This window comes from Oncorhynchus tshawytscha, linkage group LG03, assembly GCF_018296145.1.
Source record: "Oncorhynchus tshawytscha isolate Ot180627B linkage group LG03, Otsh_v2.0, whole genome shotgun sequence".
NCBI classification, from domain to species: domain Eukaryota; kingdom Metazoa; phylum Chordata; class Actinopteri; order Salmoniformes; family Salmonidae; genus Oncorhynchus; species Oncorhynchus tshawytscha.
The window spans coordinates 574762-592817 of record NC_056431.1 but is presented as its reverse complement, the minus strand read 5'-3'; the positions used below and the strand labels follow the sequence as shown (position 1 = coordinate 592817).

The following is an 18056-nucleotide window of genomic DNA, read 5'->3' as shown; positions in this document are numbered from 1 at the left end:
CCCTTGAATGAGTAGGTGTGTCCAAACTTTTGACTGGTACTGTATATACAACGAGCAAAGTGATCATGCTGTTTTCATGTGGCTGCTATGAAAGTGAACTGTGTTTGCGTGTGATCAGGGGTGTATTCATTCTGCTGATTCTGTTGAAAAACATTTCTTAAACAGAAACAAATGAAATGAAGATAAACATACCTGAGTTTGTACAATAGAAACTCTAATTTGCAACTGTTGGACTAATGATTACGCCCTAGATCAGTTAAATGCAGGCAAAGGTGTGGAAGGCAGTTTTGAATGTGTCACTGTCTGTCACCTTGATTACTCAACATTTTCTTGACGTGTGCACCGACATTGTAAACTTGAATTCATAGGCTAGGTTGTAGTAACCTCATGATGGGTAAAGGAAAAATGTGAGTATCATGTAGTAGCCTAAACCTATTGATGTTACATTGAGCTGGGTGAATGGATATGAAGACACTCATCCAATATTCTGTAATAGAAATTAGGCCAGTGCTTATTAAACAAATGTATAATTCCCCATCTTAATCGGCACCGACTGCCACTGGTGTGCAATAAGTGTTTAACATGATTTCTGAATGACTACCTTATTTCTGTACCCCACACATACAATTATCTGTCCCCCCTATAGCTTGTCACCAAGCTTAGGACCCTGGGACTGAAAACCTCCCTCTACAACTGGATCCTGGACTTCCTGATCCTACGCAAGGATTACACATGGTTGATAAATGAGGCATCAGGTATTTTGGTGCTGTAGGTGACAACATGGCTAACCAGGTGTTTGGTGCTGTAGGTGACAACATGGCTAACCAGGTGTTTGGTTGCTCTAGGTTACAACATGGATAACCAGGTGTTTGGTTGCTGTAGGTTACAACATGGCTAACCAGAAGTTTGGGTGTTGTAGGTTACAACATGGCTAACCAGGTGTTTGGTTGCTCTAGGTTACAACATGGCTAACCAGGTGTTTGGTGCTGTAGCTTACAACATGGCTAAGCAGAATTTTGGGTGTTGTAGGTTACAACATGGCTAGCCAGGTGTTTGGTTGCTCTAGGTGACAACATGGCTAACCAGGTGTTTTGGTGCTGTAGGTGACATGACCAACCAGGTGTCAGAGTTCCCCACTGAGCGGACGTTCCAGTACCAGCATAGCCTGCCTCCTCTCCCTGTACCGTCTCTAGAGGGGAGCCTCGCCAAGTACCTGGATGCAGGTGAGATGCCAGCTGCATGTGAGACAGAGAAGCGCCGTTAGCATGGACCCTGGATGAAAATGTGTCTAGTTACTGAAATGTCTGTGTGTATTTTCCAGATGGAAGCCTGGAGTTTGCAAAAAGACAAGTGAAATACAGAGCATAAATCACACGATTCTGTGGTCTGATGAGGCAAAAATGGAACTTTACTCTTTGGCCTGAATGCAAAGCGCTGTCTGGAGAACTAGACACAGCTAGTTCATCACCAGTCTAACACCATCCCTACCGTGAAGCATTGTGGTGGCAGCATCATGCTATGGGGATGTTTTTCAGCTGCAGGGACCGAGAGACTGGTAAAGACAGATTGAACAATGAATGGAGCCAAATCCTTGATGAGAACCTACTTCAGAGTGCAATCGACCTTAGATTGGGGCGAAGATGTACATTCCAATAAATGGTTTATTAAACATTTTCACTTTGTTATTATGGTAGTGTGTAGATGGGTGAATTCAGTCTGCAACAACAAAATGTGGAATAAATCAAATATTTTCTTAAGGCACTATAAATCAGATTCAGTTTGCAGTCCAATCGAAGCGCGGCTTAATCCCGCAAACTCCTTAGTATTTCACGTGCGCCATCGTGCATAAATTTATTTTGTCCCCCTCCAACAAAAGCGATCACGACACGCAGTTTAAAATATCAAAACAAACTCTGAATTTATGACATTAATTTGGGGACAGGTCGAAAAGCATTTAACATTTTTGGCAATTTAGCTTGCACTTATTAGCTAATTTGTCCTATTTAGCTAGCTTGCTGTTGCTAGCTAATTTGTCCTGGGATATAAACATTAGGTTGTTATTTTACCTGAAAGGCACAAGGTCCTCTACTCCGACAATTAATCTACACATAAAAATGGTCAACCGAATCGTTTCTAGTCATCTCTCCTCCTTCCAGGCTTTTTCATAGTTTAACTTACATGGTGATTGGCATCTAAACTTTCATAGTATTACCACGACAACCGGCAACAGTTCGTCTTTCAATCACCTACGTGGGTATAACCAATGAGGAGATGGCACGTGCGTACCTGCTTCTATAAACCAATGAGGAGAGAGGCAGGACTTGCAGCGCGATCTGCGTCAGAAATAGGAATGACTTCTATTTTAGCCCTTGGCAACGCAGATGCTCGTTGACGACTGCGAGCAGTGTGGGTGCAATAATTGCATAACAGAGATTTCTAAATGTATTTTGCAACGCGAGCGGTGTGGTCAGCCTATCATGGTGTACGTAGCACTGCTCATGACATTTCCCCAGTAATCTGACTGCCAAGGCCCAGAAAAGACACTGTGAATGCGTTAAATGGTGATCTTCTTACACTTCACACGACTTTGCTTATTCATTCTTCCATGGATATCTAACTCCAACTGAGACTTCTCTTATATATATTTTTATCTTTACATTAATGGAATATGATATTTAATAATGATCAAAGTGTTAAGCTGGGGAGCAGTATTTCCGAGGCCCATATGTTGCTAGTACCTGGGTTGAAAAATCTGATACTGGTGCATTCAAAACTAGATTCTGGTGCATTACCTGCCATTAGCGTATATGAAACATCACAAACTAGGTGTGATTAGTGATAATCATGACACCATATAGAGTACAGAAACGGCAGTTTAGGGCAACGTTACACATTTAATGTGCAATGTGTAGGTGTTTCCAAACATCTGACTGATACTGTACAGTACCACTCAAAAGTTGGGACACAACTACTAATTCAAGGGTTTTTCTTTATTTGCACAATTTTCTACATTGTAGAATAGTGTAGACATCAAAACTATGAAATAACACATATGGAATCATGTAGTAACCAAAAGAAGAGTTGAACAAATCTAAATATATTTTAGATTCTTCAATCAGGTTCTAGGAATCCAAAAACATTCTAAATTCAAAGACAGAAAATGAGGATAACAAATTCTAGTGCCAGGAGATGTTTCCTGCTGTTAGTCTTGGGACTCCCGAGTGAAGCAGCAGTCTAAGGCACTGCATCTCAGTGCTAGAGGTGTCACTACAGACCCTGGTTCGATTCCAGGCTGTATCACAACCGGCCATGATTGGGAGTCCCACAGTGTCGTTAGGGTTTGGCTGGGGTAGGCCGTCATTGTAAATAAGAATTTGTTCTTAACTGACTTGCCTAGTTAAATAAAGGTTCAATTTTAAAAAAAAGTCATATTCACTAAGAACAAATCAGAAGCAAATGGGCCAAAACGGCAAGGCAGTACCTGAACTTGTCCAATAACAAACACTTGTTTTCATTTTCGGTTACAAAATGTTTTGGTACAGTGTGCACTAATGAATACAGCCTTTGTCTCTCTGTCCCCCCATCTCTCCAACAACAGTGCCTGCAGAAGTCTCTCCTGTAGGCCTCTGCTAGTGACTCCCTCCACTTCCTCTCCCCCCTCCTCTCCCTGGCCCCCTCCCTTTACTACTCCCCATCTTCTTCTCCGCCTCTGGGTCAAAGTCAGAGTCACTCTCTCGCTGCCTCTCCTCCTCCTCTTCAGGATCATCATTGCACTGGCGTTTCCTCTTCCTCGGTTTCTCCTCCACTCTCTTTGCTCCCTCTCCTCCTGCCCACATCTCCCACTCAGTCATAAAGGTAAGCTCTACCTGCTGCCGGGGCTTCCTCAGTCTCACCTCCCCTCCCTCCTGCCCAGTCCTGACATCTGTTTCCCTCCTCCCCCCCTGTCCCCCAACTTCTGTGCCTCCATCAGGGTCCAGCCCTGAGTCTGGGCTGTGGTAGCGTCTGACGTGGTTCTTGAGGCTGACGTTGTGGTTGAAGCTCTTGTCACAGCGCTGGCATTGGAAGGGCCTCTCCCCAGTGTGGACACGCAGGTGGGACTTCAGCTGGCTGAGCTGGGCAAAGGCACGCTGGCACACCTGACACACAGGTAAGGGCAACATGGACCATGTAAATACAATACTTCGGATTTAAATAAAAATGTAAAGTTTCTATTTTATTTACAGTAAATAGCCCTCTTCAACATAAGTAATTGAAACTGACACTTCAGTTGAATGTAATTGAAACCCTGCCCCTCCCTCCAGACCTGGCACTTGAAGGGCTTGTCGTCACTGTGGGACAGTGCATGCCTCTCCAGGAGGTGACCTTTGTTGAATTCCTTGTAACATGTGTGACAGATGTGTCTCTTGGACTCGTGCTCTCTGAGATGGCGATTCCGTATGAGGATGTTGTCAAAGCTCAGTGGGCACTCTGAGCAGCTGTAGCATCTGTGACCTTTTAATCTTTTGAATCTGTGGGTCTTCTCGTGGGTCAGCTTGTCCGGCCGCGTCCTGAAGGATTGGAGGCAGAACTTACAGGGAAACTTAAGGTCCTGACGGTGTAGCCTCCGGTGCTGCTTGAGGCCCAGTTCACTCGCACAACCCTGCCCACAGTCTGGACAGCGGACCATGAACTTGTGTTCACACTTATGGTGTTTCAGCCTGGTGGTGTACAGGACGCCACATTCAGGACAGAGGACCATGTGGTGTTTTTTAGAGTATTTGAATTTCTGCCGGATGCTGGCAAGATCCCCGGAGTCCAGTTCTCCAGCAGCACCGCTGAACGACTCCTGGTCCTTCTGGTCTCTCTGGGATGATGATGAAGGTGATCCATCAGAGTCTTCAGCAGACTCATCCAAACCAGTCCCTCCTGTAGGCTGCTGCAATTGCCTTCCTCTGCATCTCCCTTTCCCCCTTCCCCATCCCCTTCCCCTTTTCCCCCTTCCCCTCCCTCTCCCTGTACTACTCGTTGGTTTCTCCTCTTCTGGGTCAAATTCAGAGTCACTCTCTCTCAGTCCCTCTTCCTCAGCTTCTGGGTCAAATTCAGAGTCACTCTCTGTCTGTCTATCTTCCTCATCTGTCTCTTCACCCTCCATCTCACACACATCACCCTCCCCCTCACACCCATCTGCAGCTACCTCAGTCTTCTCTCCTCTGTCTATCTGAGAGGTTGGGCTTTCAGAGTCCTCAGGCTCTATAGAGTATATTGCCACTTCAATAGAGGCCTGCTGCTCAGCACCATTCTTCTGTTGTTCACCACCTAGGAACTTTCCCTTTCTCTCCTCTCCTTCCTCATTCTCCTGTGAGGACAGGCCACTGTCCTCCTGGCTTTGTGCACAGTCCATCTCACTGTCCAACACCACCTTAGTCACTTTCTTTCTCTCCTCTGTTCCTTTGTTCCCTTCATTTTTCCACCTCACCAGGGACATGCCACTTCCTCCTGGTCTTGGTGGCTGGTCTACAGTCACCTCCATCTCCAAAGAGCCAGTCAGATCCAGAGCCTCATCTCTGTCCTCGGATGGCAAGTCCCCATCTTGGTTCTCAGACGGCAGGGCCACCTGCATGTCAACCTACTTAGCGAAGGAAAACACCAGTATTATTGGAGTGACAGTTCTGTATAAAAAAAAGAAATAACTAGAGATACCACAGAATACAAACAACTGAAGTTAGTTACCTCACAATATCAACTGTTAATCCTTAAATACCCACCTGAATATTATGTGGCTCGTCCCCATTTCCTCTGTGCATTGTCTGGACAGTAGATGTGTTGCTTGCCCATGTCCTGCGGTGGTTGCAGCTCTGGCAGTGTTGGGTCACAGAGAGGCATGTCCTGTCTCCCTGCGTCTGGATCACACTCTCACGCCTGCACTGCTCACACCGCTGAAACAGCTGCAGCAGGCAGTCGATGTTCACGATGATATCTTCTGGGGAGGGAGGGGGGGCAGCAGGTTTTGGAGGGGGGGCAGCTAACCTGGGTCAAAAAAAGTCATAAAAGAGCGGGTGATTTCCTGCCACTATCGGCTCTTGCCAATTCATACTCATTAGCAATTGTATCTTCTAGGAACATGCGTTGATGAAACATTTCAATAAGAGTCCCCGATTCTATGTTTGGTTAATGATGTTTGTCCCCCATAAGACACTGTAGACACAGAAGCCTATTGTGCTTCCTCAAAAATCCCCAGAATTTAATCTTAGTTAACTCAATAGATGTTTTTGTTTAGCATGTTTAAGTTGCGCAATTTTACATCTAACCAAAAAGGTGTTTGGTGCAGTATTTCTCAAGTAAAATAATGTGGGGCACCAAGGACTGAGTTTGGGAAACCCTGTCAGAGCTGCTGGACAGGTCTGAGTGAGTCAGTGAGGACCAGAGGGGTGTGTGTGTGTTGAGCACAGTCTCAATGTCAACAGTGAAGTGATGACTCCGAGATGCTGGCCTTCTAGGCAGAGTTCCTTTGTCCAGTGTCTGTGTTCTTTTTCCCATCTTAATCTTTTCATTGGCCAGTCGGAGATATGGCTTTTTCTTTGCAACTCTGCCTAGAAGGCCAGCATCCCAGAGTCGGCTCTTCATTGTTGACATTGAGACTGGTGCTTTGTGGGTACTATTTAATGAAGCTGCCAGTTGAGGACTTGTGAGGCGTCCGTTTCTCAAACTACACACTCTAATGTACTTGTCCTCTTGCTCAGTTGTGCACCGGGGCCTCCCACTCTTTCTATTCTGGTTAGAGCCAGTTTGCGCTGTTCTGTGAAGGGAGTAGTACACAAAAGAAAAGATGTAATACATTTGCAAAAATGTCTAAAAACCTGTTTTTGCTTTGTGGGGTAGTGTGCAGATTGAGGGAAAAAACAAATGTAATCCATTTCAGAATAAGTCTGTAGGGTAACAAAATGTGGGGAAAATAAAAGGGCTCTGAATTCTTTCCCAATGCAATGTATAATATGATATATTACATGATTTCATTTAATCCTGGAATTGGTCTGAGCTGGTGCTGCTTATTTTATAAAACAATATACAGCCGTGTCTGTTGCTCTACCCCCTTGAGGACTTGGACTTGGGTTGGCTGCTGGTGGGGGCCTTTCCTTTTTGATTGACGTATAGCCTAGCATGTCTGTTGTACAAGCTCAACATCGCCAGGTCATGTCTAGCTAGCTAGCTAAGTTACAGTACATTCAGGTTAAACATTTATAGAAAGTACAAGTCAGATGCGCTAAAATGCAAGGAGCGACAGAATAAGAAAAGTTTAATTTCATCCTGTGTTCCACCTACTTTTCGTCATTGTCCATTCCAACCATTGCTAGCTCTAGCCTGACATTGGCTAATGAGGCAGGTGTTGAAAGAAGCATGGACTCGCGCCCGTGGCAATGAAAAAAACCAAAAAGAAACTGTTCGAATAAGGATGTGTACGTGCACTACTTCGCACACACCATACATTTATTTCTAATGGATGCTCATTGTTCCTTGTGTAGAGCTAAATTCTTTTGGGGTGCACTGGAGACCCTGTACTGCTTTCTGACTTCTAGCCTTCCAAGGTTTAAAATACTGAAGAAGGAACAGGAAAACATGCAGCTGGATCTCTCACTGCTCTTAAGCTGAAGAGCCTACTGGCCACAAGGTGGGCCTCCAGGAAACAGGCCACAGAAGTGATTATACAGAGCCTGCAGGAAATCCTTGAACTCTACTGCCTCTACAGCTGATGACCTGCTCTCAAAGATGAGCACATTTGAGTTTAAATTCATGTTGGTGTTTTGGAACAGTTTATTAAAGAAGACGTACATCCTTCCCATCAGCAGTGCCATCAGCAGTGTCAGTGCCATCAGCAGTGCCAAGCAAAATTTCAGCCGCCTGAAGCTCATCAAGAGATATTTGTGTGCATACATGAATAAGGCCAGACTATCCAACCTCACTTTGCTTTGTACTGAGTGGGACATAGTGCCTTAAGTGGGACATAGTGATTAAGAAAGTATTCACACCCCTTGAGTTTTCCACATTTTGTTGTGTTACAGCCTGAATTAAAAATTGATTACATTTAGATGGCCTACACACAATACTCCATAATGTCAAAGTGGAATTATGTTTTCGAAATGTTTACAAATTACAATGAATATCCCTTTGGGCATGGTAAAGTTATTAACTGAGGATGGATCAACAACATTGTAGTTACTCCACAATACTAACCTAACAGACAGAGTGAAGGAAGGAAGCCTGTACAGAATAAAAATATTCCAAAACATGCATCCTGTTTGCAACAAGGCAGTAAAGGAATACTACTGGCAAAGCAATTAACTTTGTCTTGAATACAAAGTTATGTTTGGGGCAAATACAACAAACATTCCATATTTTCAAGTATAGTGGTGGCTGCATCATGTTATGGGTATGTTTGTAATAGTTAAGGACTGGGGAGTTTTTCATGATAAAAAAAATAATGGAATAGTGTCCACAGCAAAATCCTAGAGGAAAACGTGGTTCAGTCTGCTTTCCACCAGAAACTGGGAGATTAATTCACCTTTCAGCAGGACAATAACCTAAAGCAGAAGAAAATCTACACTGGAGTTGCTTACCAAGAAGACAGTGAATGTTCCTGAGTGACCGAATTACAGTTGACTTAAATCTACTTGAACATCTATGGCAAGACCTGAAAATAGTTGTCTAAGCAATGATCAACAATCAATTTGACAGAGCTCTAAGAAATTTGAAAAGAATAGTGAGCAAATGTTGCACAATTAAAAGGTGTGGAAAGCTCTTAGACTTACCCAGAAAGACTCACAGCTGTAATCGCTGCCAAAGGTGCTTCTACAAAGTATTGTCTCAGGGGTGTGAATGCTCAGGGGTGTGAATACTTATGCAAATTGTATATATTTCTGTAATTCATTTGCAAAAAAAATAAAACATGTTTTCACTGATTGTGGGGTAGTGTGTGTAGATGGGTGAGGGAATATCTATTTAATCCATTTTGAATTCAGGGTTATTATTATTATATATTTCATTCAGGAAAAATGTGGAATAGGTCAAGGCACTAAAGACACTGACACAGTGGTTGGCAAGTTTGCCAACATGAAGGAGAGGAGGATGACGTTTTTAAAACGGGACCCTGATTTGTAAATAGTTTGTTCAAGTGTTGGGATTATTGTTTAGTTATATTGAACGAATGATAAAGGAATTTTTAAAAATGGACTAGATTACATCAGACTACAACATGGATATTTTGGCTGAGCAGTGACAACCTGGTGAGTGAAACATCCTTTTTTATTGGTCTTTGGTTAAGTTGAAAGCAGTTGACATGTTATTATAGGCCCTCTTGCTCATCAACTCTTGACATCTATATGCAGGCCGTGTGCGTGTGTGACACTGTCTGCCTCGTGTTGCTTACGATGTGCCTGTTTTGTAGTTGTGACCTCCTACTTTATCTTTGAATGTAGGCCTATGTCTGCTAAACGAGAGCTTCATGCGTTGCGATGAATGGTTTTGATGAGTCGCCGCTTTGGTGCTGCTGACAACCTGCGGAGCTCTCCCGACCACTGCGCTTTGTAGAGCGACGTGTGCTGTCCATGGTGCTGACAACCTGCGGAGCTCTCCCGACCACTGCGCTTTGTAGAGCGACATGTGCTGTCCATGGTGCTGACAACCTGCGGAGCTCTCCCGACCACTGCGCTTTGTAGAGCGACGTGTGCTGTCCATGGTGCTGACAACCTGCGGAGCTCTCCCGACCACTGCGCTTTGTAGAGCGACATGTGCTGTCCATGGTGCTGACAACCTGCGGAGCTCTCCCGACCACTGCGCTTTGTAGAGCGACGTGTGCTGAAACATTCTATTGCGATTCACGGCCGACAGACAACTGGCAAAGTGATACACTATCTGTATGTTTTATTGGAAATAGGCTTGCATGGCTCTATGTGATGATGTCCAATTTGTGTTTATGATAGCTGATATGGCCTCTCTTTTTTTCCCTTCTATGATTTGGTTAGAAGGGCCCGTTGAGAGCGCCCCGCCCCCTCTGTGCTGGGACTTGCTCCAAGCCTGGTTCTGGGACAATAGCAGTAGGCTATGCGCAAATATGCACAACAGGTACTTGCCTTTCTCTCAGCTTGTGACCATTTGATCTGACCGAACCGTGCCTCGAGTATGTCAACAGAATCAAGCCTTTAGACGTTAAATATCCTACATTATACTTGTCAAGCATGACTGGCGTTTAGCCTAAAGGGTGAATGAGTGGAACATCATTTCAACTGGCACAGCTTAATCCTTACCCATTTATTTATTGGTCTGACATGAGAAAATCTAAACTATTGTTATGCCCTTGCAGAGAGGGCATAAAATCACATCACTTTATTGGTGTGACATCAGAGGGGGGGCAGAGCAAGCGTCAAACAGGAAGCTCACCCTGCAAAACACAGCGATAAAGCTTTCTTTCTGTTTTGATGTTATAAAATTGTCAAATATTGCACTGTGCCATATGTTGATTTAAATGTGCATATTATGCAGTACTGCATCTAAATACATAAAGAAGTTGGCAATATTATGTTTCGATCTTGTAATTCAGTCTTGTTATTGTTCCGCTTTACCAACCATAGCTAGCTAAAGTGGGACAGCATGGAGTAGCTAAAGTGGGACAGCATGGAGTAGCTAAAGTGGGACAGCATGGAGTAGCTAAAGTGGGACAGCATGGAGTAGCTAAAGTGGGACAGCATGGAGTAACTAAAGTGAGAGAGCATGGAGTAACTAAAGTGGGACAGCATGGAGTAACTAAAGTGGGACAGCATGGAGTAGCTAAAGTGGGACAGCATGGAGTAACTAAAGTGGGACAGCATGGCGTAGCTAAAGTGGGACAGCATGGAGTAGCTAAAGTGCGACAGCATGGAGTAACTAAAGTGAGAGAGCATGGAGTAACTAAAGTGGGACAGCATGGAGTAACTAAAGTGGGACAGCATGGAGTAGCTAAAGTGGGACAGCATGGAGTAGCTAAAGTGGGACAGTATGGAGTAGCTAAAGTGGGACAGCATGGAGTAACTAAAGTGGGACAGCATGGAGTAACTAAAGTGGGACAGCATGGAGTAACTAAAGTGGGACAGTATGGAGTAACTAAAGTGGGACAGCATGGAGTAACTAAAGTGGGACAGCATGGAGTAACTAAAGTGGGACAGAATGGAGTAACTAAAGTGGGACAGAATGGAGTAACTAAAGTGGGACAGCATGGAGTAGCTAAAGTAGGACAGGCTTTTCCAATGGAGGAAAGATATCAAGTTTACATTAGGGACCTCCTGTACTGGTTAGGTAGGGCTCTGGTTATTGTAGTACTATATCCTGTTCATTTTTTTTAGTATTGTTAATTGAGTGTATTCAGATAAAGTGGGAAACTTTTTGCATTTTGGAAACTAGGACACCATTATTATAGTCCTAGTTGTACCCCAATGGGCTAATGGCCCGACACATTATGGATTTCAGGAATCTACACTTGTTTCATAATCATACAAAATGTTATTGTCATTGGGGTACAATTAGGACCATAATAATGTTGTCCCAGTGTATCTAAACTGCTGTCCAGGCTATCAAATGCGTGAAAAACATTTTTATTTGACTCAGTGTAGACAAAATGGGTGTGTCATGCATCCTGTTAATATATCAACAAAGAAAATGTGTGTGTGATTTTAGAAACATCTTGAGGATTTCAGAAATGTATCGGCTTTATATGTTGGATAGATGTCGAAAGACGGAAAATGCAAGAAGTGTCCCACTTTCTCCTCTCGTACATTTTTTGTCTAGTTTTCTGGCCTTGTGAGTGGGGTTTTGAGTAGTCATTGTTTTGGACATTTTAGGTAGACCTGGCAACCCTGCCAAACTGGTAGACTGCAGAAAAACAACCGAATTACCTGTCAAGCAAAAACAAAGCCACTTCGGCATCTGTAGGCATAGATTTCCCCTCCTTGAGGTTCCTCCATCTGGTAAAAGCTTCTCCGATATTAATCCGATTTCTGGATTTGTCCTTTAATTTTCTCCACTCAGAATCTCGATCGGGTTTCTTCTTCAGTGGTAAAAAGGGTGTAAAGATGATATTATTATTGGCCATGATTGGGCGCAATATAGACACTATTTAAAACTAAATCGAATGTATTAGGGACGGGTGTAAGGTTGGCTTTCCTTACAAATCTCTGCATTCCACCATTGTTTCCACCGCGGAAATGACCTAATATTTACGTCTTCCCGGGCCCCCATTCTTCAGTAGGGTTTAAGGGCGGTTGGCATCCAAACAGCGCATTACCGCCGCCTACTGTGCTGGAGTGTGGGCCAGAAAGGCGCTAAATCCTACCTGCCAGCCCTGTTTCTCTTGGGACACTGTCTGAATCCAAAATTACCCCCTTCCCTCGCCCCTCCATTTGTGAGTTCACACGCGCCTCCGACATCTACATAAGTGTCCCAAAACGGAGGGAGTGAAAATTATAGTTTCAAATTACTGGCAGTACTTCCACCTTCCTGATGGATGCAGTATTGACCAAGCAGGCAATGGGAGACAACTGAGTAGGGTGCAAATATTAGGGGGTTTATTTTCCCAAACTTGAAATTGTTTACAAAGAGAAGATAAAAACCATAGTGCATAAAAAGTACTTAAAATGTCTGTAAATGAATGAAAGTAAAAGTGTTCTAACAACTCAAACATAGATAAATGTATAACTGAGGTTTACACAGCAGAACCAACTTCAAGGTTTATTGGCAGACTAGTTTCAATGTCACATGCACAATGAAATGTCTTTCTTGCAAGCTCTAACCCCAACAATGCAGTAGTCAATAACACATGTAATACTGAATATAACAAGGTAAAACAAAAACATGAGAAATAAGAACACAAAAAAAGTAAGCAAGCAGTTCCAGTACCATATTTACAATGTGCAGGGACACTGTAGTGATAGGTAGATGTGTATAGGGTTAAGGTGACAAGGCATCGGGATATAAGAAACAGTCCCAGCAGCACATACAGTGGGGAGAACAAGTATTTGATACACTGGCGATTTTGCTGGTTTTCCTACTTACAAAACATGTAGAGGTCTGTAATTTCAGAAAAATCCAGAAAATCACCTTGTATGATTTTTAATAATTAATTTGCATTTTATTGCATGACATAAGTATTTGATCACCTACCAACCAGTAGGAATTCCAGCTCTCACAGACCTGTTAGTTTTTCTTTAAGAATCCCTCCTGTTCTCCACTCATTACCTGTATTAACTGCACCTGTCCACACACTCAATCAAACAGACTCCAACCTCTCCACAATGGCCAAGACCAGAGAGCTGTGTAAGGACATCAGGGATAAAATTGTAGACCTGCACAAGGCTGGCATGGGCTACAGGACAATAGGCAAGCAGCTTGGTGAGAAGGCAACAACTGTTGGCGCAATTATTAGAAAATGGAAGAAGTTCAAGATGATGGTCAATCATCCTCGGTCTGGGGCTCCATGCAAGATCTCACCTCGTGGGGCATCAATGATCATGAGGAAGGTGATGGATCAGCCCAGAACTACACGGCAGGACCTGGTCAATGACCTGAAGAGAGCTGGGACCACAGTCTCAAAGAAAACCATTAGTAACACTATGCCGTCATGGATTAAAATCCTGCAGCGCACGCAAGGTCCCCCTGCTCAAGCCAGCGCATGTCCAGGCCCGTCTGAAGTTTGCCAATGACCATCTGGATGATCCAGAGGAGGAATGGGAGAAGGTCATGTGGTCTGATGAGACAAAAATATAGCTTTTTGGTCTAAACTCCACTCACCGTGTTTGGAGGAAGAAGGATGAGTACAACCCCAAGAACACCATCCCAACCATGAAGCATGGAGGTGGAAACATCATTATTTGGGATGCTTTTCTGCAAAGGGGACAGGATGACTGCACCGTATTAAGGGGAGGATGGATCGCGAGATCTTGGCCAACAACCTCCTTCCCTCCGTAAGAGCATTGAAGATGGGTCGTGGCTGGGTCTTCCAGCATGACAACGACCCGAAACACACAGCCAGGGCAACTAAGGAGTGGCTCCGTAAAGAAGCATCTCAAGGTCCTGGAGTGGCCCAGCCAGTCTCCAGACCTGAACCCAATAGAAAATCTTTGTAGGGAGCTGAAAGTCCGTATTGCCCAGGGACAGCCCCGAAACCTGAAGGATCTGGAGAAGGTCTGTATGGAGGAGTGGGCCAAAATCCCTGCTGCAGTGTGTGCAAGTCAAGAACTACAGGAAACGTATGATCTCTGTAATTGCAAACAAAGTTTTCTGTACCAAATATAAAGTTCTGCTTTTCTGATGTATCAAATACTTATGTCATGCAATAAAATGCTAATTTTTGCCAGCAGCATACCACCCTGCCTACCACTACTGGCTTGCTTCTGAAGCTAAGCAGGATTGGTCCTGGTCAGTTCCTGGATGGGAGACCAGATGCTGCTGGAATTGGTGTTGGAGGGCCAGTAGGAGGCACTCTTTCCTCTGGTCTAAAAAAATATCCCAATGCCCCAGGGCAGTGATTGGGGACACTGCCCTGTGTAGGGTGCTGTCTTTCGGATGGGATGTTAAATGGGTGTCCTGACTCTCTGAGGTCATTAAAGATCCCATGGCACTTATTGTAAGAGTAGGGGTGTTAACCCTGGTGTCCTGGCTAAATTCCCAATCTGGCCCTCAAACCATCATGGTCTACTATTAATCCCCAGTTTACAATTGGCTCATTCATCCCCCTCCTCTCCCCTAGGTTGTTGCTGCAAATGAGAATGTGTTCTCAGTCAACTTACCTGGTAAAATAACAGATGAATAAAACATATATTAAAAAAATGAATTACTTAAAAATCATACAATGTGATTTTCTGGATTTTTGTTTTAGATTCCATCTCACAGTTGAAGTGTACCTATGATAACAATTACAGACCTCTACATGCTTTGTAAGTAGGAAAACCTGCAAAATCGGCAGTGTATCGAATACTTGTTCTCCCCACTGTATGATGATTGTATGTGAGCGGGTGTGCGTAGTCAGTATAAATGTATATGCATATTATGTGAGTGTGTGTGTGAGTGAATGGAGTGAGTGTGTAGGGCCCTCTGACTGTGCAAAAATCAAATACAAGGGTCAACTCAGTCTGTGTAGCCATTTAGTTAGCTATTTAGCAGTCTTATGGCTTGGGGATAGAAGCTATTCAGGAGCCTGTTGGTGTCAGACTTCAGGCACCGGCACAGCTTGCCATGTGGAAACAGAGAGAACAGTCTATGACTTGGGTGGCTGTAGTCTAACTGATAAGGTGTATTGCCACCACCTACTGTGCGGGGTAGTAAAGTATCCCCCCAAAACGTTTTGGATGAAAATATTCATACGAACTACCAAAAACAAAATTAACACAATTTTTTCTGCTAAAATCACAGTCAAAATGTGATCCATACACAGGCTCGGGAGCCTGGGAGGGCCGTACTTCTTCCGTCTTTCAGGCCCAGAAACTTTTCTGTCACAGCCACAATGATGTCCAATTTCCTGATTTATTTGACACTTGAAACTCCAAGAGTTAGTTGAGCACACAGAATATAAAAGAGAGTTAGTTACCTCACAATATCAACTGTTAATCCTGAAATACCAACGTGGGTGTTCTGTGGCTCTTCCCCATTTCCTCTGTGTGTTGTCTGGAAAACAGACTGGTTGCTTGCCCATGTCCTGCAGTGGTTGCAGCTCTGGCAGTGTTGGGTCACAGAGAGGCATGTCCTGTCTCCCTGCGTCTGGATCACACTCACAGCTTCACTTCTCACACCGCTGAAACAGCTGCAGCAGACAGTTGACGTTCACGATGATATATTTTTTATTTAATCTTTATTTAACTAGGCAAGTCAGTTAAGAACAAATTCTTATTTTCAATGACGGCCTAGGAACAGTGGGTTAACTGCCTGTTCAGGGGCAGAACGACAGATTTGTACCTTGGCAGCTCAGGGGTTTGAACTTGCAACCTTCCAGTTACTAGTCCAACGCTCTAACCACTAGGCTACCCTACCTATTTTTATGTGCTTCAGCACTCACAGTCCCGTTCTGTGAGCGTGTGTGGCCTACTTGCACAGTGCCGTTCTGTGAGCGTGTGTGGCCTACTTGCACAGTGCCGTTCTGTGAGCGTGTGTGGCCTACTTGCACAGTGCCGTTCTGTGAGCGTGTGTGGCCTACTTGCACAGTGCCGTTCTGTGAGCGTGTGTGGCCTACTTGCACAGTGCCGTTCTGTGAGCGTGTGTGGCCTACTTGCACAGTGCCGTTCTGTGAGCGTGTGTGGCCTACTTGCACAGTGCCGTTCTGTGAGCGTGTGTGGCCTACTTGCACAGTGCCGTTCTGTGAGCGTGTGTGGCCTACTTGCACAGTGCCGTTCTGTGAGCGTGTGTGGCCTACTTGCACAGTGCCGTTCTGTGAGCGTGTGGCCTACTTGCACAGTCCCGTTCTGTGAGCGTGTGGCCTACTTGCACAGTGCCGTTCTGTGAGCGTGTGTGGCCTACTTGCACAGTCCCGTTCTGTGAGCGTGTGTGGCCTACTTGCACAGTGCCGTTCTGTGAGCGTGTGTGGCCTACTTGCACAGTGCCGTTCTGTGAGCGTGTGTGGCCTACTTGCACAGTGCCGTTCTGTGAGCGTGTGTGGCCTACTTGCACAGTGCCGTTCTGTGAGCGTGTGTGGCCTACTTGCACAGTGCCGTTCTGTGAGCGTGTGTGGCCTACTTGCACAGTGCCGTTCTGTGAGCGTGTGTGGCCTACTTGCACAGTGCCGTTCTGTGAGCGTGTGTGGCCTACTTGCACAGTGCCGTTCTGTGAGCGTGTGTGGCCTACTTGCACAGTGCCGTTCTGTGAGCGTGTGTGGCCTACTTGCACAGTGCCGTTCTGTGAGCGTGTGTGGCCTACTTGCACAGTGCCGTTCTGTGAGCGTGTGGCCTACTTGCACAGTGCCGTTCTGTGAGCGTGTGTGGCCTACTTGCACAGTGCCGTTCTTCACTTGAAGCATTTCTGGATCCAGCTGGTGACACGCATGCCTTGGTGCATGTTGTGTATAGCTCCCTGTTGTTCAATACCATGGGGCCTTCTGTTCTCCTTACTGCCTCTGCATAAGAGACAGACTGAACTGCCCTGAATTTTGTCCATCTCCATCTCTTTCACCCTATTTGGGCATTCCAAGGATGTCGCCTCATGTTCTCCTCCACAGTAACAACCCTTTATTCCTTTGCAATTCTTCCTTCTATCTGCAGTAACTCCATCAGGGATGGGTAACTCCAGTCCTCAGAGGGGCCTGATTGGTGGCACACTTTTGCCCCAGCTCTCTCTCTCTCACACACACACCTCCAATAATCAACTAATCATGATCTTCACTTAATAATGCATTTAATTTAAATCAGCTGTGTTTACTAGGGATGGGGGAAAAATGTGACACCTCCCTCAGTAAAAAAAAACTGAGGGAGATTTTTACCAAAGTTCTGTTACCAAACTTTGCATCTGCACAGTTCTTCCAGATAATGTGTTTTTGTTCAAATGTCTATGTAAATGGTTAAAAGTAGTCAAATCAAATTGTATTGGTCACAAACACGTGTTTAGCAAATGTTATTGCGGATCTAGCTCCAACAGTGCAGTAATATCTAACAAGTAATATCTATCAATTTCACAACAATACACACAAATTTAGGAATGGAATTAAGAATATTTGGATGAGCATTGTCAGAGCATCATAGACAAATACAGTAGAATAGAATACAGTATATATGTAAACATTTATTAAAGTGACTAGTGTTCCAATTATTAAAGTGGCCAGTGATTTCAAGTCTGTATATAGGGCAGCAGCCTCTAAGGTGCTAGTGATGGCTATTTAACAGTCTGATGGCCTTGAGATTGAAAAACAGCTTCTGTCTCTTGGTCCCAGCTTTGTTGCACCTGTACTGACCTCGCCTTCTGGATGATAGGGGGTGAACAGGCAGTGGCTCGGGAGGTTGTTGTCCTTGATGATCTTTTTGGCCTTCCTGTGACATCGGGTGCTCTAGGTGTCCTGGAGGGCAGGTAGTTTGCCCCCG

At 44.6% G+C, this 18056-nt stretch overlaps 1 protein-coding gene across 1 annotated transcript; it reads right to left on the bottom strand.

Moving 5' to 3' along the window:
- Window positions 1-2398: 2398 nt before the first annotated feature.
- On the bottom strand, window positions 2399-12193 carry LOC112225598 (zinc finger and BTB domain-containing protein 17). Its single transcript, XM_024389694.2, has 4 exons — window positions 11898-12193; window positions 5745-6006; window positions 4304-5605; window positions 2399-4136 (listed from the first exon to the last, which is right to left on the bottom strand). Exons 1-4 carry the CDS (start codon window positions 12092-12094, stop codon window positions 3630-3632), a joined length of 2268 nt encoding a protein of 755 aa, XP_024245462.2. The 5' UTR covers window positions 12095-12193; the 3' UTR covers window positions 2399-3629.
- Window positions 12194-18056: the final 5863 nt, after the last annotated feature.